This window comes from Hemiscyllium ocellatum, chromosome 47, assembly GCF_020745735.1.
Source record: "Hemiscyllium ocellatum isolate sHemOce1 chromosome 47, sHemOce1.pat.X.cur, whole genome shotgun sequence".
Classification (NCBI taxonomy): Eukaryota; Metazoa; Chordata; class Chondrichthyes; order Orectolobiformes; family Hemiscylliidae; genus Hemiscyllium; species Hemiscyllium ocellatum.
The window spans coordinates 18,731,066-18,755,369 of NC_083447.1; the positions used below are offsets into that span (position 1 = coordinate 18,731,066).

At 39.4% G+C, this 24,304-nt stretch overlaps 1 protein-coding gene across 1 annotated transcript in view; it reads left to right on the plus strand.

The window, feature by feature from the left end:
• Positions 1–24,304, plus strand: part of supt5h (SPT5 homolog, DSIF elongation factor subunit) — a 79,139-nt gene that overhangs the window by 38,496 nt on the left and 16,339 nt on the right. The window contains 12 exon segments of the mRNA XM_060856267.1: positions 54–190; positions 1,329–1,484; positions 5,870–6,016; positions 7,961–8,107; positions 11,595–11,720; positions 13,011–13,095; positions 17,100–17,120; positions 17,123–17,206; positions 18,109–18,211; positions 19,865–19,992; positions 21,195–21,300; positions 21,449–21,607. Of these exon segments, the coding sequence (XP_060712250.1) occupies positions 54–190; positions 1,329–1,484; positions 5,870–6,016; positions 7,961–8,107; positions 11,595–11,720; positions 13,011–13,095; positions 17,100–17,120; positions 17,123–17,206; positions 18,109–18,211; positions 19,865–19,992; positions 21,195–21,300; positions 21,449–21,607 (1,399 nt within the window).

A 24,304-nucleotide genomic window follows, 5' to 3' on the forward strand; every position in this document is an offset into this window, starting at 1 on the left:
CTTGTGCTCTTGACTGAATTTTAAGTATGATGTTTTCATTTTTTTTTCCCCAGGCAAAGAAAGAGAACACAACTTGCAACCTGGAGATAACGTAGAAGTTTGCGAAGGTGAATTGATAAACCTGCAGGGTAAAATTTTGAGTGTGGAGGGCAACAAGATCACAATTTTACCCAAACACGAAGATCTGAAGGTATGGAGAATCATATCTCTACTGGTCAATAAGGAAAGGTTTTCTATCCATTGCAGATGACTTTGGATTGTTTCCATCTGATATCTGTTCACTTGCTATAGCAACCAAAGCCAGTTTTAAACTAATCTAGCCTGTTTGATCTCCTGTTAATTTAAAACCAGTCCTGAATTTGGCTATGACCTTACTATTTACAAATCTATGGTGAAAATCCACTCTTGCAAGAGATCTAGTCAGCTGTTAGACAGCAAAGCAAGAATAGATTGTTATGTGGCTACTGCTAGAAATGTGGCCCTGCAGACACTGGATGAGGGCAGAAATGGGCCCAGCTGTGCTGCCCTTTTCATTCAGTAAACTACTGATCACTGTTGAGACTTGTGCATGGATCCTAGCCACGATAATGGGATACCAAAGGGTGCATATTATGGGAAGGAGAGACCAAAAAGCAAAAACTAAATTTCAGCTTTCCAATAGATGAAATGATGCATCTCCATTTAAGGAAAAGTATCGTTGCCGTTAAGATGACAATTATGTAGGCCATATGTCCCTAATGACTGACACATGATATCAAACAGCCCTCCGATTGTTTGCAACGGGCAGAATACTGATAATGTTTGGAATGTAATATGTAACATTGATAGTGATTTCATGATTGGACAGCACTTTGTGTGCTATGAGTTGCGCTGACAACCAATTTACAATGGTTAGTCAGGCTCACTTATAATTGCTAGAAACTACATATGTTCATACGTCATGATTTGTCCTCCACAGGAAAAAGAAACATGTCCAGACGTATTTTGAATTAAGCAATCTTCTGGGACTCTAGTTCTCTCTATGGTTTCCATTCTCAATGGTAACACCTTGGCCAAAGGGGACCAACTTATTTGTTCCCTTTTCTTATATGGTACAAATTGTTGCTTCCTTTATAATTTGACATTCTTGAATCTTTCCTGATGAGTACAAAGTGAAAAGCTTTGACAATATTTCCCCAATGTTTTCAACAAATGCTCAAGTTCTGTATTTCCAAGCAAGTAAAGATTAGTTTATTAGAAAGATTTAAAATCTCAGCATTGACTAAGTCTAGAACTGATCAATGGATTGATGAAGAATCTGGTTAAATTTATCATCTGTTTGTTTGCAGGATCCTTTAGAGTTTCCAGCTCATGAATTGCGCAAATACTTCAAAATGGGAGACCATGTGAAAGTGATAGCAGGGCGATATGAGGGAGATACGGGACTGATTGTACGAGTGGAAGAGAACTTTGTCATTCTTTTTTCGGATCTAACCATGCATGAGGTAATGTTTTGAAGGATATATATTTTAAAATTAAACACTTGGAAGTAAAAGTGGCAAAGATGCTGTCCAAGTTGTGTAAGATCAAGAAATTCAGGTACTGGAAATGTGCAACAAAAACAGAAATTGCTGAAGCAACTCAGCATGTGTGGCAGCATCTGTAGAGAGAAAGCCGTTAACATTTTGAGTCCTGTAATCCTTTTTCAGTATGTTAGTATGCATAACAGCATATTCCTGAAGCAACCACTGTACTTGAAACTCTGCTATATAGGAAGCTGAACTGAAACATCCTAAAGAGATCAACCACTCCTGCCAGTGCATGGGCATAGTTGCATGCGACAGAACAAAGTAGAGAAAGTTAATTCGGAGGGACACCAAACACATTGGTAGCCCAGATAAAGTAGCTTTTGTTGGGGCAGACTCAGTGGACCATTACGTTACTTCTCTAATGTGTGATTCTGTGATCCTACTGGAGGTAAGACGCACATCTCCTAACAACTCGTTTACCTGACCTCTCAAGACTATTTAACCCAAGTGACAATCTGTGGATTGTGCACTGGATTTTATCAGCCTTTTCTGAACTCGTCGACCTGAATTGGAAGCATGTCATTTATCACGGGAGATTGCCTAAGAAGGATTACTGATAGAGACTGATTATTTTCCCTTGGCTGAGAATCAAAAATGCTGGGGCACAACTTCAAAGCAAGGGGCTGATCAATCGTTAATAAGGTAGAGAGAAATTTCTTCACACAAATTGTACATCTTTGGAATTCTTTGCCCCAGAGAGTTGTGAAATATCTTTCAAGCTGCACGAGACAGATTTTAGGTCACTCAGGAAATCAATGGAGTAGGGGTGGGCGGGAAAGTGGAGTTGAAGCTGAAGATCAATCTTATTAGAATAGCACAGAAGGCTTGATGGGCCAAATGGTCTACTTTTTTTTCTTCTTGTGTCTGAAGTTGGAAACATCAAATCTGAACACAGTGATTCAAACATGGTGAGATTAGATGAGTATTGTTTATAGAACTGGTTTCTATACTTAAGGAAAGATCTAAATGTAGAAGAGTCAGTTCAGAGAAAGCTAACTAAGCTAAAATCTGTAATAGGTGAGTTATCATATCAGGAAAGATAGAGATTGCATCTGCTTGAGTTTAGAAGAGTTAGAGAAGCCTGACTGAAACACAGAATATTCTGAGGGGTATCTTTAAAAAGGATATTTTCTCTTGTTGGGAAATCTAGACCAGGGGTCACTGCTTTAAATAACGGTCATTCATGCAAGGTGATGAGAATAATTTTCTTCTCTTAGAGGATCATGTGTTTTTGGAACTAATCTTCAAACAGTAATCTAAGCAGACCTTCTGAATATTTCTTTAGATTGTGTGAGGAAGCCGGAGCACCTGGCAGAAGCCAACACAAACATGAGGAGTACACGTAATCTCCACACAGTTAGTCAGTCAAGGCCGAAATCAAATCTGAGTCCCTGGCACCATGAGGCAGCAGTGCTAACCACTCGAGTATTCTAGTGCACCTGGTGTCTCATACAATATGTATTTTTGGCCCTGAAGTTCTTATATTTTTTATATCTCATGGCTGGAGCAGTCCACTGATTTGTTTTCACAATTGCTCTTTCTCTTCAACCTGTCAAAAGTACAAAGCTCGAGGCAGCATTTCCTTCAGAATTCAGGACCACGGCCAGCAACTGCAGAGACAATGTCATTATTGGCAGTTCCTAAAAAAAAAAGTGGATTTAAATCTTTGTTTAGCTTAATGTTTAGTCTCAAAAACTCAACTTTTACACAAGTAATTCTGCAGTCTGTTCATTATTTGCATCTAAGCAACCTAAATGATGTTTAAATGTCCATTATTCCGATTTAATTTGAACAAAGGGTTCAGAAAAGGTTTACAAAGATGTTGCCAGGATTGGAGGATTTGAGTTATAGGGAGAGGCTGAACAGACTGGGACTGTTTTCCCTGGAGCATCAGAGGCTGAGGGGTGACCGTATAGAAGTTTACAAAATTGTGAGGGGCACGGATAGGATAAATAGACAAGTTGTTTCCCTGGGGTCAGGGAGTCCAGAATGAGAGGGCATAGGTTTAGGGTGAGAGGGAAAAGATATAAAAGAGACCTAAGGGGCAACTTTTTCACGCAAAGGGTGATACATATATTAAATGAGCTGCCAGAGGATGTGGTGGAAGCTGGTACAATTGTAACATTTAAGAGGCATTTGGATGGGTATATGAATAGGAAAAGTTTGGAGGGATATGGGCCGGGTGCTGGCAGGTGGGACTAGATTGGTTTGGGATATCTGGTCGGTGTGGACAGTTGGACCGAAGGGTCTGTTTCCATGCTGTACATCTCTATTACTCTACGACTCTAAATGGTGTTAGGATTGACTGTTCCCCAAAATGTTCTGTTCATTTGCCAGTCATCATTATTAATATTCTCATCAAAAATACATTGCAGCATTGCTTTTAATATCATTTTTTTGCAGGTTCTGTGAAAAAGGCTTTGGGAAGTATCAAAATATAGGCCTTGCTTCATTTTGCATTGTTTATTGATGCCTTCTATTTTCCAACAATGAAAATATTCTTTTGTAACTGGACTGTCCCAGGAAGCTCCTGTTCATCATTTTCAATTCTTGTACCTGCATGAAGGAACTTTACTCACTGCAGTTGTTCAGTGTTTTGAATGTAAAATACATTTCAAAAATATAACAATGTGGGACTTGAGACAATGACTCTGGTATGAACATGAGCTAGACTGTGCAGGATTGGAATTTGAGTAAGGTAGCCCAATCAGAAAGGTATCAGTTGTGTGCATGTGTTGGCCTTTGCATTGCAGCCTAAATGTGCATGCATGATTGTCGCTGAAATCTTTCTAGTCAGTGTCAGGAGTTGTAGTGTAGCAGAGTATCTGAGCCTGATTCTGTCGCTGACCTTGCACTTTCCTGCAGGGGTCATTCAATGACTATCATCAAGAGGAATCCTGTTGGGATTTTTAACTTCCTTTTCCCCAAGCTGGAGGCACTGGGTAGCTTTTTGATCCTCTGTTGCCCCTGGCTGTGGCTAACTGACTTTTTTTTTGGTTTTATTTTATTCTATTGAATTCTTTGAGAAGGTGACTAAGGAGGTGGACGAGGGTAAAGCGGTAGATGTGGTGTATATGGATTTTAGTAAGGCGTTTGATAAGGTTCCCCATGGTAGGCTACTGCAAAAAATACGGAGGTATGGCATTTAGGGTGAGTTAAAGGTTTGGATTAGGAATTGGCTGGCTGGAAGAAGACAGAGGGTAGTAGTTGATGGTAAAGGTTCATCTTGGAGTGCAGTTACTAGCGGTGTTCCGTAAGGATCTGTTTTGGGACCATTGCTGTTGGTCATTTATAAAAATGACCTGGAGGAGGGGCTAGAAGGTTGAGTGAGCAAGTTTGCGGATGATACGAAAATCGGTGGAATTGTTGACGGTGAGGAAGGATGTGGCAGGTTACAGCGGGATATAGATAAGCTGCAGAGCTGGGCAGAAAGGTGGCAAATGGAGTTCAATGTAGGTAAGTGTGAAGTGATTCACTTTGGTAAGAGTAACAAGAAGATGAGGTATTGGGCTAATGGTCGGATACTTGGTAGTGTGGATGAGCAGAGAGATCTTGGTGTCTGTATACACAGATCTCTGGAAGTTGCCACTCAGGTAAATAGTGCTGTGAAGAAGGCATATGGCGGACTGACTTTTATTGGCAGAGGAATTGAGTTCCGGAGTCCTGAGGTCATGTTGCAATTGTATAAGACTGGTGCGGCCGTATCTGGAGTATTGTGTGCAGTTTTGGTTGCCATACTTTGGAAGGATGTGGAGGCACTGGAACGGGTGCAGAGGAGGTTTACCAGAATGTTGCCTGGCATGGTAGGAAGATCGTATGAGGAAAGGCTGAGGCACTTGGGGCTGTTTTCATTGGAGAAAAGAAGGTTTAGGGGTGACTTGATAGAGGTGTACAAGATGATTAGGGGTTTAGACAGGGTTGACCATGAGAACCTTTTTCCACGTATGGAGTCAGCTATTACGAGGGGGCATAGCTTTAAATTAAGGGGTGTTAGGTATAGGACAGATGTTAGGGGTAGATTATTTACTCAGCGAGTCGTGAGTTCATGGAATGCCCTGCCAGTAGCAGTGGTGGACTCTCCCTCTTTATGGGCATTTAAACGGGCATTGTATAGGCATATTGAGGATAGTGGGCTAGTGTAGGTTAGGTGGGCTTGGATCGGCGCAACATCGAGGGCCAAAGGGCCTGTACTGCGCTGTATTTTTCTATGTTCTATTACAAGACATGTTTCAATATTTGCACACTTTGGTGATACAGTTTTAATGGTGTTTGAAATGTAATGAAATTGTATTGTATTTCAGCTGAAAGTGCTCCCAAGAGATTTGCAACTATGCTCAGAAACTGCATCTGGAGTTGATGCTGGAGGTCAGCATGAGTGGGGTGAACTGGTCCAACTTGACCCACAGACTATGGGAGTTATTGTCCGGCTGGAGAGGGAGACATTCCAGGTATGATGATTGATTCCTCTTGAGATAGGTTATCGGAAATATTGTTGATTATTGGAGTTCGCTCCCCAACTTAGACTACGTATTCAGTGTCTATTTTAGAACCATAGAAATTTCAATGCATATTCTTGACCATTAGATATATCATTTTCTGGATTAGTGTTGCTGGAAGAGCGCAGCAGTTCAGGCAGCATCCGAGGAGCAGTAAAATCGACGTTTCGGGCAAAAGCCCTTCATCAGGAATGTCAATTAATCTGAAATTGTAAAACTCTCAGAATTTCTAAACCACAAGTTGGAATACTTGTAACATGTCTTCTACTTGTCACTGATGTCAAAATTAAGCACACTTTGCTCAGTTCTGAAATGTTGGCCCTGAATGTGTGCATTGAGTGTGAATATAAATATCTTGCCTGAACTATTGGAGGGAAGTGCCTTTGAAACCACCAGTGCCCAGATTGAAATATTCCACATTTCCAAATGTATTTCTGAACCAGATTACAAATTGGGAGTGTTTATTCCGGTGATCCCATGCCCATAAGAACAGGGCAGAGCTGACAACCTCATTTCATATCATTGCCGTCATAAAGGCAAGGCAATCATCTCAGTCGGTCTGTTTTGATTTCGAACCAGAATTTCAGAGGTCAGCATCTAACTCATTTTATCCTTAATAAAATATCCCAAGATGCCTGATGGTGCTTTATCAAAACAAATTGACACTGAACCATGGAGGGAGCTTTTAGAATAGGTTTTAAAAAGCTTGCTTTAAAGTGTAGGTTTTTGAGTTTGTTAATGGAGGCGAGAACCAGAGATGGATTTCCAGAGCTTAGGACTTTGGGAGCTTCAGGTTTGAACATGTTGCTGTGATGAAATCATCTGATATATGACATTGTTGTTTCCCTAATGGCCAATCTCATTTTTAAACATTTGTTTATGGGATGTGGATATTGCTGGCAAGATTGACATTTATCGCCAAGAGGGCTTATGGAATTGGAATCACATGTAGGCCAAATCAGATAAGGACAGCAATTTCCCTCCCTCAGTACATTAGTTAACAATTGTTAATGGTTACCAACTTGCCATTCAGCTATGTTTTTATTCTAGACTTTTGTTTTAATCGGATTCACATTTCATCATCTGCGAAAATAGAATTCGAGCCCATGTTCGAGATTAGCAGTCCAGTGTACTACTCCATCACTTCCCCACAATGTCTTTATCACAACCTTGTTCAGCCTTGGTCACGCCTTGCTTGTACAGGTGTACAACTTTTATTGATGTTTGATCATAAATTATTGACTCATGTGAGTAGAGCTGTCCTTTTAATCAAACTGCCATCCTTAAAGGTCATTGTCGGGTACCTGATTTGATAATTGCCCTTGTATCTCTGTCTCCCTTTTCTGTGTCAGGACAGTTAGAATGTATAGTGGGACGCTCCAGTTGCAAAATAGAGAAACAGTGAACAGAAGAGATCTTGGAAGTCTAGGCTGCAAGTCATTATCTGAAGTGCCACTATGATGGTCTAGAAAATTGTGGTGGTTTGTAATGGCAATTAATTGAGGCATCTGTGAATGAATATACTTAGCATTTGTTACCTTATATGGCATACTAGTAAGGTAACTGAAGGAATTCAAGATAATCCGATTTTTGTAAAGTATGTTCCTTTTAAGGAGCAATCAGTTAATGTTACTGCATTACATGGGTTGGATTTTTGTTTCCTTTTTATCTTATTGGATGGACAAAGTTGAAACAAACCCAGTTAAGAATACTTCTGAGTAAAAGGCCTGATGTGAACTTTCTCTATCTTGTATCTCCTCACATTTTCCTTATTTTTTTGATAAGATATTTGCAAAAGGCAAACTTTATCCTTCAACAATACAGATAGAAAGCTAGCCATCTTCTGCTTGGGCTGAGAAAGGCAAACTGCTCATTTTAATATTCATCATTTTGTAGGTTCTTAATATGTATGGAAAGGTCATTACTGTACGGCATCAAGCAATAACTCGGAAAAAGGATAACCGTTTTGCTGTGGCCCTGGATTCTGAGCAAAATAATATTCATGTGAAAGATATTGTTAAAGTTATTGATGGACCACACTCGGTAAGACTTCCCTACAGTTTTGTTTTGAATGAAATTGCAAATATAGAAATGTGAGTCAAAGGTGAAGTCCCTTGGTCACCTCATCTGAAAACACAGCATTTACCTCTAAAGTAACCTGTTAACTCTCTTTAAAGTAGTACCTGGTAATACTCCATAGTCTTCCATTTGAGAATTTTCACAGGAGTTGCACAATGAATGCATCAATAGTCACATTCATTGAAAGAAACTCAGTTTAAGCTTTTAATGAAATGAAGATTAAGGATTGTTCCTGTCATTAATTTATCGGACACCTTGTTAGACATCCAGTATTGGATGAGTGGAATTTTTCTCCAGTTAAACATTGTTCCAGCTACAAAACTGCAATCCTTTACCATTGACTCCATCTCCCTTCTTGGCAGCAACACGAGCCCGAAGCAGACTGTTTGCAAACTTGTGTCATTCAGTCTTGAAATGATCGAGAAGACTCAATTTGTTGATCCAATCTGATATGTCAACTCACTCATCCTTGTCAATCTGCATCCTCTTTAGTATATCTCCTTGTTAACATGGAAATCTGAACTGCATGCTTTGATCTAAATATGGCCAAACCAAAGGTTTGATACAGCTTCATTATTTATCCGTTCTAATCACATACAAATAAAACAGAGTACTTTGTTTCATGATCTTGTTAACCTGTGGCACAATTGGTAGAGATTGTATTGGTTTAGTACCACCATTTTTTAATTTAATGTGTCTTTATCTTTGTTGAGGAACAGTGAGGGTTGATGTGGATAATCCAGTTGGCGTGGTGCACGTGTACTTCCAAAATTATTTTGGTATAACATATATAACAGGCTTGTTAACAAAATTGAAGCTCTTCCATGCAAGCAGCAGAATGCAAAACAAGCTTGCTATATGACAAGAAATTAAGTTGTGATGAATAATTTGTTTGTTGGACTGGAGACAGCATAATAGTGAGGTTCCCCAGGGACCATCATTAGAACTACTGCTTTTTTGGATCTTTATCAATGATGTCGATGAATGTGGAGGATAGAATTTCAAAGTTGGCAGATAAAATAAAACTTGGGAAGTATTAGGAATTGTCAGGATGATAAATTCAGGCAGTCTGTAACTTGGGAATGGGTCTTGTTCCTGAGTCAGTTCACAAGTCAATTTATGTTAAAGTTGGAGCACAGTGCAGTATACAATAAAGCAACTGTTCATAAGTACAGGAAATGTTTATATGGTTTGTATTTAAAATTACACCTCAGTATGAGATTGTGTTTGTACGTATGAGTGTTCACAAATCTTATGTTCATAAAACAGTGATTATTATCAGGCTTGCATAGACTTCAAGGGCAAGCTGGTGTTATGGGCATATGGGTTCTTGTGCTTTATAGAGGCCTAGAGTATAAAATCGAGGAAATTACAGAAAATCCTAGTAAGAACTGGATTGACATCACATGGAGAATTACATCCAATTGTGGATACTGCATTTTGGAGGATGTGACGGTGTTAGTGCTGTAAAGATTAACAAGAAGCCTTTCAGGAAATCGTGGCATGAATAGATAGCAGAAGCTGAGGCCATTTTCTTTGCAAAAGAGAATGTTGAGATTTGATTGAGGTATTTAATTTTATGAGGGGTCTGGGCAAAGTAGATGTGAAGAAACTGTTCCCATTGGTCCAAAGGGCAAGAACCGATTTAAGGCAAATAGCAGAAAAGGGCAACATGTGAGTGGCTCCGAATCTAGTTTGTAGTGAGAAGATACCAGAGACAGAAATTGGACAATTATCTAGAGAAAAGGCTGAAGGCCTTTGGGAAACTAAAATGGAGTAGGTCTAGTTGAGTTGATACCAAGTTGAATGCTAACCATTTTCTCATGTCCTACCTTTATCAAAGATTTAATAAACATATAACCTAGGTTCCCTTGTCTCTGCATACTCTTTAGAGTTATGATATTAAATTAATATTGCTTCTCCCCGTTGTTTCTGCTAAAACACATAACATTGCTACTGAATTTTGTTGACCTCTTGTCAACCTATTCTATCAGCTTAACTCTGACGTGTTGTGTATAATTCATATTACTGTTACTGTTTGGCACTCCTCCAAGTCTGATGTCAGCAGCAAGTATTGAAATGTTATCCTGTGTACCGAGATCTAAGCCATGTATATGTATATGTATATCAAAAAGGCAGTGCTCCTCATATTGATATTAGGTAACATTATTGTTTTTATACAGGAGGATGAGAGACAATCATTTACTATACTTTTTTTTGTTAAAATGGATATTGACCTTTGTTTTCCATAAGACTCATTATTGGTTACCAATCTGTTTTGTGATACTTTATTGAACACTTTCTTAAACTCAGTATAGATCCCACGTTCTGTTCATCAACATTCTCCAATTATTTCAACAAAAAAAATCAATTAGATCTGTTGAACACAATCTACCATGTTGGCTAATATGTGTTGGCTATTCTTCATGAACTCTATTCAGGACCCTGTGATTTTTTTGAAAATCTTCATTCATGTGTGCCTCTTGTATTTTTAATGGGACGTGGACACTTGCTGGTTAGGCCAGAGAGTTTTGCCCATTTTTCCTGACTCTGTATTCCAAGAACCTTGATTTTAACCCTGCACTCATTCATGAATAAGGATGTCAAATTTTCCACTCTTAAACGCTCTGGCACCTCCCCTATATCTAGGGAAGATTGAAAAATTAAGCAACCCTTTTATTCCCACCCCAACTTCCTTTTAATAACTTGGGGGGCAAACCATCCAGACCAAATGGATTACTTACCCTAAGCAGCCTTTCTAATGCTGTCTCTTCTGCAAATTTCTCACTTGACAAAGTCTTTAATTATTGGTAGAAGCTACAATGGTAGTCAGATTCCACTTCCTTCGTAAGCATGTACCTAGGAATGTAACTGTGATACTGGCCATAAGTTATGGATCAGCGGGTTAGTCTTGTCGGGCTGTGGGATAGCTCCTCTTTGAAACAAGACCCCAGGTGTTAGCAAGGAGAACTTTGCAGGAATGACTGAGCAGGATGTGCTGTTGTCATTTTCTGTGTCTTTGTAGGTGCTAAGTCGTCTATCTGAGTTGTTCCTATTTTTGTAATGGTTTATTACAACTGACTGGGTTGTTAGACCATTTCAGAGGACAGTTAAGAATTGCCCTCACCATGTGAGTCTGGAGCCACCTGCGGGCCAGACAAGGCAAGGACAGCAGACTGCATTTTTATGACATTCATTTCTTGGTCATTATTCCTGAGTCTAGCTTTTGACTTAAGATTTATTGATTGAACTTAAATTCCAACAGCTGCTATGGCTTTAAATCCATGCCCGAGAGTACAAGTGGGCATTTGGATTTCTCTTCCGTCCTGTCTATTGTTACTAGGCTACCATTTCACTTAAACTTATCCAGTCTTCTGTATTATTTTCTGGAACATTGAATGAAACAACACTTAGCAGGATTTGTGCTAACCTTCAAAAAAATTTTTTTTAGGGTCGTGAGGGTGAGATCAGGCACTTGTATCGTGGCTTTGCATTTCTACATTGCAAGAAATTGGTGGAAAATGGCGGTATGTTTGTTTGTAAAACCCGACACTTGGTACTTGCTGGAGGTGCAAAGGTAAGCGGTGTAAACTTAAAACCTTAATAAAATCTGGAAATTTCTGCTTTATTAAAGTAAAACTAATAAATAGCCTGAGCACTACTTACTCTAAGTGAATGTTACAAACTTTTTATCTATCCAGAATGTAGTGGGTGTTGGTGGATCTTCCAAAGTAATGCTTTGTATTGGAAAGAGCTTACATCATCACAGGCATTGAGAATTTTTGTCCAAACACTTAACACGGATAACTTCAATGTCAATTGCTGATGGAAGACATTGTCAAATATTTGTGACTTTAAACAAGTCAAAAGGTTACGACAGCATGTGATTCCACACACCGTATTGGATTTGGTACCAATTCTTAACCGTGTACGGCTGTGTAGTGGCGATTGATTGATTGATTCATTCTACAGTACAGAAAGCACCTTTTCTCCATTCGGAGCCTCTGTATGCAAACAGACACATTTGGAGCTGAGAAAAATAGGAATGTTGGCATGTGAATCCCAGCTCTTGGACTTTTATTTGTGTTTAGCACAAGAATTATTCTCAGTGTAGTATGAGTTTATAATGAAGCTTTAGCACTCCTCTAGAGGAATCTCACTTGAAATATCTTTGCAACTTGCTGTCATTCTTTGAAAATTAAAATTAGCTGCTTCAAATTAATATTTGCATGATTTTACTCTGGGTGTAATTTTCCAGCTGTGAATCCATTCCCATAACTCCTACTTGCAAGTTAGTTCTTTGTATTTTGAACTGTTCCACTAAGAACATGAAGTAAAATCAAAAGATGGTGGAAATATTCAACAAGTCACTCAGCATCTGATAGACTGGCTACTGTTTGGACTGAGATTCTTCATCAAGACTCTAAGGCAACCTTGTTGTCCTTTACCAACAGGGAAATGATTTTCTTTTCAGAGATTATAGATACTTTTACTCTGTTTAAGTAGGTAGCTGACCTCCTTTTGACTTTTAATTTAGCACGGGCCTGTGCAAAACTTAATTCCAGCAAGGTTGTGGTTGGCATGTACAGTTGCTGCAGTAGATTCCAATTTAACTGGAAAGAAGGTGAACATTCAATTATTATTGGGTTTGACCTATTGGTGTTTAACGTCTTATTATCTTAGCTACGTGTCTGTGTAATTGAAGTGCACTCATTCCGTGTACAGCTATGTTCAAACTCAAGTCATTGCTCCAGTGAGGAGCAAGAGTTGGTGAGCTTCTTTGAGTGGAACTGCCTCTTGAGCTAGCATGGCAATTAATCCTGAATGTTCCTTCATTGGTAACTTTTGTTTTGGACTTTTATTGCAGCCAAGGGATGTAACAAATTTCACAGTGAGTGGTTTTGCCCCAATGAGCCCCCGGATTAGCAGTCCAATGCACCCCAGTGGTGGAGGTAAGTGAGCATTTCAGGCAAGATCTAAAGCTATTTATTTAGTGGAAGGCGTGCTTTTGACAACCAGGACTGAATGCAAATAGATTGACATTCGAAGACTGTTGCTTTCTCATATGATGTGTTTATTCCATTAATAGCAGGCAATATAATTTTTGCCTATTGATCTGTCTTTGATGCATAGCTGACATGGTTTCAGTGGGAGACTCTTGATGATTAGTGATACCAAACTGCAAATTATTTCACATATAGTCTGCCTGACCAAAGTATTTCCAGCATTTTCTGTTTTATTTTCTATTTCCAGCATCTACAATAATCTGCTTTTCAACTTGCAATTCATTGGATTTGTGTTCCCTGTGATATGAGTGAACTTATCTCCCATATTAAAATAGGGGCTTTCTCAGGGCCCTCTTAGCAGACTTGTATTAATGTCTGGAGCCTTAGCTTCCAAACTAAATTACCAAACGAGAAATGATTTTCTTTTCAGAGATTTTGGTATTGTGGAGACTCCTTTCCTCTTAAAATAGGTAGCTGAATTAAATGACCATGATCTTGAAGTTTGCATCTTGGAACCCATTACAAGACCATGTCAAATGGTTCTGAGGAAAGAAAGCCTTTGCAATAAACTGGTGTACAATCTGGGTGGATTGTGACTTCATGGTATTACTTCTATATAACAACTTGCATTTATATAGCATCCTTAACATATTAAAACATCCTAAAGAACTTCACAGAGATTGCTAACAGAATATCAAGCTAGTGAAGGAAATGTTTGGCAATTAATCCAAACACTGCATCATTGAGTTAATGAGGCTTAAAAACTGCTGTGCAGAGAGAGAGGGGTTTATGGAGGTAATTCTAGAGCTCATGGTCTAAGCAAATGAAGGGACAGCATCCGACACCAAGCCAAAGGAAATTGGGACATGCAAGAGGCATCAATTGGAGGGACACAGTTGATGGAGAAAGTTAGAGAGATAGCAAGTGACAAGCCAATGAGATGATTTGAAAACCAAGGCAATGATTTTAAAATTGAAACTTTACCAGGTCACAAATCCCTCTATGCCAGGCAACCATAGAATAATATGTGAATGTGTAAGAATTGTGTTATGTACACAGAATACGGGTGACCTCAACCTGTTAGTGTGTTGTAGATAGGAGGTCAGCCATGAAGAAGTTGATTGGGGTAATAAAGGTATTGAAGAAAATTTCAACAACAGATGGGTGATATCATGGACGTGATAGTTAAGTAACCTAGTGTGAGATCAGAAGTTCAACTCAGATGGACTGTTGTGGCTGTGGACACTTTCTGGTTCATCCTGAGTTCATGGCCATGAAGAAGGACTGAATTAGCAGCAAGGGGACAGAATAAGTTTTGAGGGCAAAGACTGATGTTAATTGGTTGAAATTTTTATTCATCTGAAGTGCTACATGATCTGACAGCACAGAGGTGGTGCAGGAATTGAGAGAGAGGAATGGTGGTGTTGTGAAGCTGCATAACATCAGTGTACCTATCTTCCACAGACTGTCCCTTGGTGTCATATCAGATACAAAAAAGTAGGCTGGGCCCAAGATTAAATCTTTGGTTGTCCTGAGGTAACCATGCAGGAACAGGAAGAGAAGTACTATAGATTTCTTAGCTATAATTGCATATTTGGGAATGAAACCATGTGAGGGTAGTGGCTGTTAGTTTGTCACTGAGGAGGCGCTGGAGGAGAACGATTGGCAATATCACGATTGCAGACAGCTATAATAGATCGGAGCTGGACAATCAACATGGTTACAGACATGTGGGGGTCATTACAATCTCTTTGGTTTTATTATGAGGTAGTTTAAACATGGATTTTGCCATTTGTTCTCTCTAACTTTGTCATGTAACTCTGCAATCTTCCAGTTCTTGCTTCTTCTACATTTCTTACTCCTTTCAACTTGCCACTGGTTGCTTCTGTCTCTTCAGCAATCTTGAACATGAACTCTAGAATTATTCCCTGAAACCTCTCTGTCTACCCACATTCTCTGAAGGGTCAAAACTTACCTGTCTGTGATAGGTTCTGATTTGGAGTTATAGAAAGACGGGCATGGGTTTGGAAGGTAACAACGCTTCGTCTTTACAAATGAGGAGTTTGGAGATAGGGCAGTAGATGCAAGAACAGAACTGTCAAGCTTGGATTTTCTTGAAGGGTGGTTTTTAATAGTGGACATGGTATTTGAAGTGGAGGGAAATGTTATCAAAGAAAAGGGATATGTTTATGTTTTCTGCAATCAGGAAGGCAAGAAAGAAAGGTTGGATGATTAACAATTTATTAGGAATAGGATCAAAAGAGCAGGGGTGAGTTGCAACTAAGTTGAACTGAGATGCTTGAGGTGAGTTCAGGGTGAGGGAGAAAATGGAATTTTTCTAAGTTTGGCTTGCTTGGAGAAGAGAGGGAAAAGGCAGCTGAACAGATGCCTGAAGCTCAGTGACTAAGAAGTAAATGAGATACTTGCTCATGTTGGAAGTGGAGTGTGGCACAAGAAAGATTTCAGGAGGGATTAATGGGGAGATAGTGATGTAATGGTAATATTACTGGGTGAGTAATCTTCCTAGGGTAATGCTCTGAATGCAAATAGAAAGGAAATTTCATTATTCAGACCAAAGGCAGCAACTGGTGAAATTTGAATTCAGTTAATAAATCTGGAATTGAAAGTAATTCCTAGTGATAATGACCATGAAACTGTCATCAGTTGTTGCTTTAAAAAACCCATCTGGTTTGTGGTTGAGTTAACGCTTTCTGAAATGGCCTCAGCAATCTCATTTGTTCAAATATAATTAAGGATGGGCAGCAAATGCCAGCCGTACCAGCTTTTATAAAAGAATGAAGGAAAAGATGATGGTTGGCAGCTGAGAAGAGAATTTGAGCTATCTTCAGATTCAAGGATGATCCTAGAACAGTAATTAGTTTTGGCAGAGATCCAGTAATGCTTTGTTTCATCCAGCTAGATCTGGCAACAAATGGCTCAAAGCAATTGTCTACGATAACCTCTCAGGTGTACAGCTAATGAGAATAATACAAGACAATCAGAGAGTCAAATACTTAAGATGTGGCCCAGAGTCCAAGCTTTTCCTGGACTTCCTGTAACTTGAATATGAACTTGATGAGCATAGAGATGTCCAAAAAGGCCTGTAATTAACCATGATGTTTAAAACAAAACATTTGATGAATAAACAGTAGGAAAAATACAAGTTGGTGTGAATAATGAAATCTCCTTAATTAGATTAGATTACTTACAGTGTGGAAACAGGCCCTTCGGCCCAACAAGTCCACACCAACCCGCCGAAGCGCAACCCACCCATACCCCTACATTTACCCCTTACCTAACACTACAGGCAATTTAGCATGGCCAATTCACCTGACCCGCACATCTTTGGACTGTGGGAGGAAACCAGAGCACCCGGAGGAAACCCACGCAGACATGGGGAGAACGTGCAAACTCCACACAGTCAGTCGCCTGAGTCGGGAATTGATCCCGGGTCTCAGGCACTGTGAGGCAGCAGTGCTAACCACTGTGCCACCCTTTCAAAGTCAGTCTTCCAGATTTACGTAATATTAAATTTCCAGCATTCATTAACTGAACAATGTGTAGAAATAGTTGGGCTAGTTTGTTAAAGGACAATTACCTGCAGATAAATCTTGTTTATTAACTACTGGTTGATGAATTAGGGATCCAATACTGGGCTTTGTGGTGAAGCCCTTTATTCTCAATAAAACGTGATCTGAAATTTAATATGATGCTGGATTTTTGGTATGGTCAGTTTTATCAAGTGTGTGACTGCAATGTTCAATCAATGTTTTAAATATTGTCCACTGGTTTCAGTTTTTTCTAATGGCTTCAAACATTTGTCCCTTGATAATCCCATTTTGGTGATGTGCTCTGTTGAAACGCAAGATGTGTCTATGCCTTTACTCATCATGACTTTATTGACATCTGCTTTTCTGCAATTAAACTGATTAAATGATTGAATCTTACAGCCCCTCGAGGCGGGTTTGGAGGACAGGGGGAATGGGCCGTGGTCGAGGTCGTAGAGATAATGACCTGATTGGACAAACGGTGCGCATTTCACAAGGACCATACAAAGGTATGCTATAAACAAAGAACTTTCTTAGTTAACACCATGCGCTGAATATTCAAAGCAATGTACACAACAAAATCTCAATATACCATCTAATCTACAACAAAGGTAGAAATTGGAGAAACTCGGGGCAAAACCGTTCTGCTGCAGAATCACTTACACAAAGCATTAACTCTGCTTTCTTCTGACAGATGCTGCGAGACCTACTAAGTTTCTTCAGCAAATCCTGATTTTTATTTCAGATATCCTTCATCCACAGTTCTTTGCTTTATTTTAACTCCTAATCTCCACATTCCCTGGTGTACAACGCTATGATTATTGAATCCTCTTTGCCAGCTTATGTTTAGATGTTTTAAATGTTTTTCTGTCATTTTTTAAAACATACAGAAATCTATGTTTGTAATTTCAAAAATTCTCCAAACAACTGACTAATTGCACAATAAAAATACTGAGACTTTTAGATGCCAGTTATATGAGTGGGATCATGAGAAGTGGCAAGGACATGGGAAAGCAGCATGGCTCCCATTTAATCCCTCAGCTGCCACTAAATTGTAATGAATCGCATTGGCATCCCACCAGCAGAGAGTGGAAATCTTTTGTCAGCCCTTCTGCCCTCTGACATGTTGGGAGGGGGTGGAGTGGGGAGGGGGGGTGGTGTGGGTGATGTTTGTTGCTGCTGAGAGACTGCCAAGGGGCCTGTCCTCAATTAAGTAGCTTCTGTGTAGTGTTGCTACAGGGGAACACTCCCTTATATAGGCAAAAGGTAACACTTTTATAAACAGTCCATTTGAACATTGCAATGTACAATGTATAGGATGAATCTTTGTTCACTGCTTTGAACTGGGTGCGACAGCAGAGCTTCTTCAGTTCACTATTACAATACTGAGCATAATTAATTATGTCTATAGGTTACATAGGTGTGGTAAAGGATGCGACAGAATCCACAGCTCGTGTAGAACTTCATTCCACCTGCCAGACCATTTCTGTAGATCGCCAGCGCCTCACTACAGTGTAAGTATAGAGTTCTAGTCAAAAATAAACTGCATTTTGAAGTTGACGAATGTGTCTGGTATTCGAGTCAGTTGAATGGATTGTATCCGTTACTAGAACAGCAGCTTCTCTTTGCATAGTGCCTTAAATCTAATAAAATGTTATTTCAAAGGATTGTTTCAAAACAAATTATGGCACTATGTCAGATAAGAGATTAAGTCAGGTGACCAAATGTTTAATCTAAAAGACCGATTTTATGGGAATATCTGAAAGGAGGAAAGCCAGGTCATGAGGCAAAGAGTTTTAGGTAGGGTGTTTTAGAGCTAGGAACTAGACGAATGAAATCACGCTCATCAAAGCTGAAGCAATTAAATTGGGTATTTTTAAAGATAAAAATTGGATTCCAGATATATTGGAGAGTTATCTGACAGAAATAGATTAGAAATAGGGAGCGACAACACTATGGAGGGATTTAAAACTAGCCTGATAATTTTAAACCTAGATTTTGCACAAATACAAATCAATGAAGAACTACAATGGGTCTTACTGCAAGTGAAGACATAGCAGAGAATTTGGTGACCTCATGTTTGTGAAGGATAGAATGTGGGAGGTCGGCAGCGAATGTTTCTGAATAGTCAGGTATTAAAGACATAAAAAGATTCTGCAGTACATAAACTGAGACATGGGTAGAGGAGGGTGATGGATGTGAAAATTGAGAGGCTTTCATGCTGACATTTTGTTTGTGACTTGGGGTCTACTTGGGGTCAACTTGGGGTCAATTACAACACCTAGGCTACGACAGACTGGTTTAATCTCAGACTGTTACCAGGAAGAAGAATGGAGTTGGTAGCTCGGGGCCAGAGTTTGGAGTGGGAGGCAAAATCAATGCCTTTGATCTTCCCGTTTTTTACTTATATTGGTATTATCCCTTCATTGTACTTTGATGTGTATAAATCAGTAGCATAATTGAAACAAGCTGGACTGTGGTTTTAGAAAGTGTGTAAGACCTGCCTCTGATGTCCAATGGTAGGAAAATAATTATCTAATGTGCAGTTTTGAGTCTTACGAATGAACATCGACTGCTTGAGGTGATGGTCAGGTGGGTGCCTGATACCTGCAGATCTTAATCCAAACAAGATTTCAGGTGGAGGAAAGAAAGGGTCAAGAGAAGAAGTGTGACTGATTCTGACAATCCTTATAATATTTCTAATGACTTGAAGTCTAGAATTATTATGATATTAATTTGTGTAAACTTGTTCTATCTGGAAATCCTCACTTACTTTCAGCATAGCCTTGATGGGAGTGTTGGCATTATCTTGGTTTCTCTCTAGTTTTCTTCAAGCCACCTTCAGCCCACCTGTCATGTTATCCACCCATTTAATTTTTCTTCTTTTCTATTTTTGCTTGAGTTGATCCTAGCTCAAGGCTGTCAGGTCTTCATTTCCAAGGTCCTACATTTCTGTCTTTCTCCTTGTCGTATTTAGCAACCTTTTTGATTTGTGAACTCTTACTCTTGATCCTGATGTATTTGCTTGTCTTTATGTCCATCCACTGATTCTGGGCATCCTCTGCTGTAACCCATTACAACCTGGAGATATTGTAAGCTTAATGGTTCCTGATGGTGAATTTTGTTTGTAGGAAAATATACAAAATACTTTCATCTTTGAATTTCAGGGACTCAAAGAAGAAGGGTGGCTTGACATCTGCTTACAGTCGTACTCCAATGTATGGTTCCCAGACCCCAATGTATGGCTCAGGATCACGGACACCCATGTATGGCTCTCAGACACCTTTACATGATGGTGAGATTGCTTGGTCAGACAGTATCGTGGAACTCATTGCCCATGGGTATGGTGGAAGTGGAGACATTCATTTCATAGAGAAAATAGATGGCAACTTAAAAGGTTGCCGGGCTACAGGGATGGAAAGGGTGAACTGAATTGACCAGATTGATGCTAATTCCCAATTAACAAACTTATTCGGAGAAAAGGCTCTGGTGACTTTGTTACCTTTTTCAATTTTCATTTGTTCACTGGTCGTTTTAGTAAAATTCCTGGATTCCAATGGATTCCTTAATTTAGGAGTCAGTGTGAATGTCCTCAAATGTAATAACCTATGCCGATCATATTTCAAAGCTGGCATCTATTGTTATGTCTTTGAGCCACTGTTATGTAGTCAAGAAAATCAAAAATACCGAGCAAACGTTGTATTCACAACCGGAAGATCTCCATTTTATGCAGTTTAATATAACAGGTGCTGAGTTTGGTGCCCTAATAATTGATTTCTGCAAACGCATGACCAGTCCATTCATACTCTGTGTGACGTAAATAACCTCATAATAGAAATTATCAAGCACTGAGCCTTTTTTGAATTTTTAAAAAAGCTGTTTGGGATATTATTGCCCCTGGTGCATTATCCACAGAAATAACTCGATTAATCAAAATCAACATGCCATCCAATGAGCATCCTTTTCTCATGCAGTATAAATTGTTCTCCTTTTCAAATTTGGCATTGTTGTAATTGCCCTGATTGGTGTGAAATGAATGATTTTGACAACATGTCTGTTCTCAGAAGTACATTTTTTATTTGTTCGAAAGTGTTTTTAATTCATTTAGAAAGTTGGTCTGTCCAGAAATTAATCTGATTTGAAACCTGTCAGAGAAACCATCCTATCAACACAGATTTTAAAGTTGGAATTGGCTTCAGGATATACATCAAATTATTAAGTACCTTTTTTATTTGCACTTAAAGCTGTGAAGTTTTTGGGAGACTGAAATACATTGCCTGGGTGTTGGCTGAGATATGTTTGTGATTAGAATGAAGAAATGAGCTTGTACAGTGTCATCATATGAGACATTGCAGGATCTTGCAGAGTTACAATCATTGCAAAACTTTGCAGCAATTTCATCAGAAATAGTCAAATATTGAGTCTGTTTTTATTCCAGCCTGCATCTGAAATGTTAGCGAAGATCAGTATGCTTCTGACGTATCTCTTGGATTTTAGGAAGTCGAACTCCACATTACGGTTCACAAACGCCGGTTCATGATGGGAGCAGAACTCCAGGGCAAAGTGGGGCTTGGGATCCAAACAATCCCAACACACCCTCCAGGTAAGTATCAATGAAAGCGAAGATTTTCAGTTTGACTTGGCAGTGAAGGTTAGCATTTAAACAATATATGAATTTATTTTCTTCCATAGAGTGACTTGTGTACAATTTAATTTTTACAAGCAATATTTTCTTTTCTTTAATTGCACAGGAATGATGATGAGTACGATTTCCCTTATGATGATGAGCCCACCCCATCTCCACAGGCCTATGGTGGAACACCCAACCCACAAACTCCAGGTTACACAGACGTGCCATCTCCACAAGTTAACCCCCAATATAACCCTCAAACACCCGGAACACCAGCAATGTGAGTACATATAAAGTCCTGTGTTGTGTAATTATATCATTAATTCTCTAAACTCCATTATTTTCTGTTGAAGTACATAGGTGCTGCTAAGAGGGCACATTACTGGACTTTTCCATGGGTCGAGGCAATCAATTTTTTAGTAGCTGGTGCACATAGAATTTATTATGCAGAAACAGGTCATTTAGCCCAACCAATTTTTCCCAGTATTTATTATCCACACAAACATCTTCATACTTGATTGCATCTAGTCTTCACATTACGTCTCCATAACTCTCATGAATACATGAAAAGCGTAGAGTTAAGCCCCATCAGACTGAAACAAAGTCTTCACTTCCACCAAGTCTCTGTCTGCCAACAGAATCATGACGGCACAGCAGCTCAGTACATCAAGTCTATCCTTGCTCCTTTTAGAGCAAACAATAGTCTCATTCCTCTGTACAGTTCTGTGGCCAAACAATTTTATTTCCCTCAAGTGCTTTCCAACTTCTTCAAATCATTCATTGCCTATGAGGACAGTGGAGCAGAGACAATGTGTTCCAGTCATTACCATTGTTTAGTTAAAATAATTCTTCTTCATGACCCCATGTCTCTTTTGCCTGGTCTTGAAATCTGTCTCCATTTCTTTAACCATTAGCAACATACAACAACATACCTTATTTAAACATGTCATGACACAGTACAAATGTAACCTCACTATTCAAGAAAGTGGAAACTGTAGACCAATTAGAGGATGTAACAAACAGGGAGTGGTGGGCCTGTGAAATTCATTGCCACGGAGCGCAGTAGAGGCCGGGGACGTTAAATGTCTTCAAGACAGAGATTGATAAATTCTTGATCTTGCAAGGAATTAAGGGCTATGGGGAGAATATGGGTAAGTGGAGTTGAAATGCCCATCAGCCATAATTAAATGGCAGAGTGGACTCGATGTTTTATGGTAGACAAAGGGGAGCCAATAGATATCCTTGCCTTGATTTATTATTGTCATGTATACCTAAGTACGCTGAAAAGCTTTGTTTGTGAGCACAACAGGAAGATCATAGTAAGTAAGGACATGAAGTTCATAAGGTGCTTAGACAGACTGAGGCCTACAGGTTACACGGCATAGGAGGTGCACGAAGCAAGGTCAACATTATTTGAATTTAGAGAGCCCATTCATTTGTTTAATAATGGCAGTGAAGAAACTGTTCTCAAACCTGTTGGTGCATGTTCAAGCTTCTGTATCTCCTGCGTGATGGAAGAGTTTGTAGGAGAGCATTACTGGAGTAGGAGGGGTCTTTGATGATGTTGGCCGCCTTTCCACGGCAACAAGAACTGTAAATGGATTCCATGGATGGGGTCTTGGCTTGCATGACGGTCTGAGCTGTGCAAACAACCTTCTGTAGTTTTGTACAGTCCAGGGCAGAGCAGTTGCTGTACCAGGCCATTATGCACCTGGATAGTAAGCTTTCTGTGCATCTGTAAAGGTTGCTGAAGGTCTTTATGGACATGCTGAGTTTCCTAAGCTGCCTGAGGAAGAATATGATTTAGAGATGCCGGTGTTGGACTGGGGTGTTCAAAGTTAAAAATCACACAACAACAGGTTATAGTCCAACAGGTTTAATTGGAAGTACACTAGCTTTTTAACTTTGAGGAAGAATAGCCATTGTTGTGTCGCCTTGACCGTTGCATCTACTTAGGAAGTCCAGGACAGGTCATCGCTCCTAGGAACTTGACACGCTCAACCCTCTCAACCTCTGCTTCATTGATGTTCTCCTGCTTTCTATATTAAGTCATTGATTAGTTATTTTGTTTTGCCACATTCAGAGAGAGGTTGTTATCATTGCACCATGACAGCAATCCTTCTGTCTCTTTTCTATATTCTAATATATGTACTGCACCAAGTTAAGTATTCAGGGTATGGATATGATTTATAAGCATGAATGACGGATTGGTTAACTCCCAGGAAACGCAGTTGGGATAATGGGGTTATTTTCAGATTGACAAGCTGACTAGTGGAGTGCCTCAGGGATCAGAGCTGTGTCCTTAACTAGTTAATCTGTGGTGATAACTTGAATAAGGGAACTAACTGTTTTGCAGCCAAATATTCTGATTCTACAAAGATAGGTGGGCAAGCAAGTTATGAGTATACAAACAGTCTGTGAAAGGGTATGGAAGGGTTAAGTGGTTGGGCAAAAATTTGTTAGATGTTGTATAATGTAAGAAAATGTAAGGTTATCCACTTGTCAGGAAGGATAAGGAAGCAGATTATTACTTTAAATGATGAAGCAGTGCAGAATTCTGCAGTACAGAAGGATCTGAATGTCCATGAATCACGTAATGTTAGCATGCAGGTATATCAAATAATTAGGAAGGACCTGGAGTGTTAACCTTTATTGCGGGGATGTGGAGTATGTAAACAGAGGTCTTGGTATAACTGTACAAAATGTTGGTGAAACTGAAGAAATGTAGAATATTTTAGCTTCCTTACTGGAGAAAAATTAACTTGCATTTGGTAATAGTTCAGAGAAGACTCACAAGGCTAATTTCTGGGATGAAGGGATTGTTATGTGGGGGAAAACTCGGCAATACAGTCTGTCTTTGGAGTTGAGAAGAATGAGACGTGATCCCTTATTGGAACCTAAAACGTTCTGAGGCAGCTTGATGGCTTAGATGCTGAAAGGGTGTTTCATTTAGGTGGAGTTGAGAACTAGTGGACAC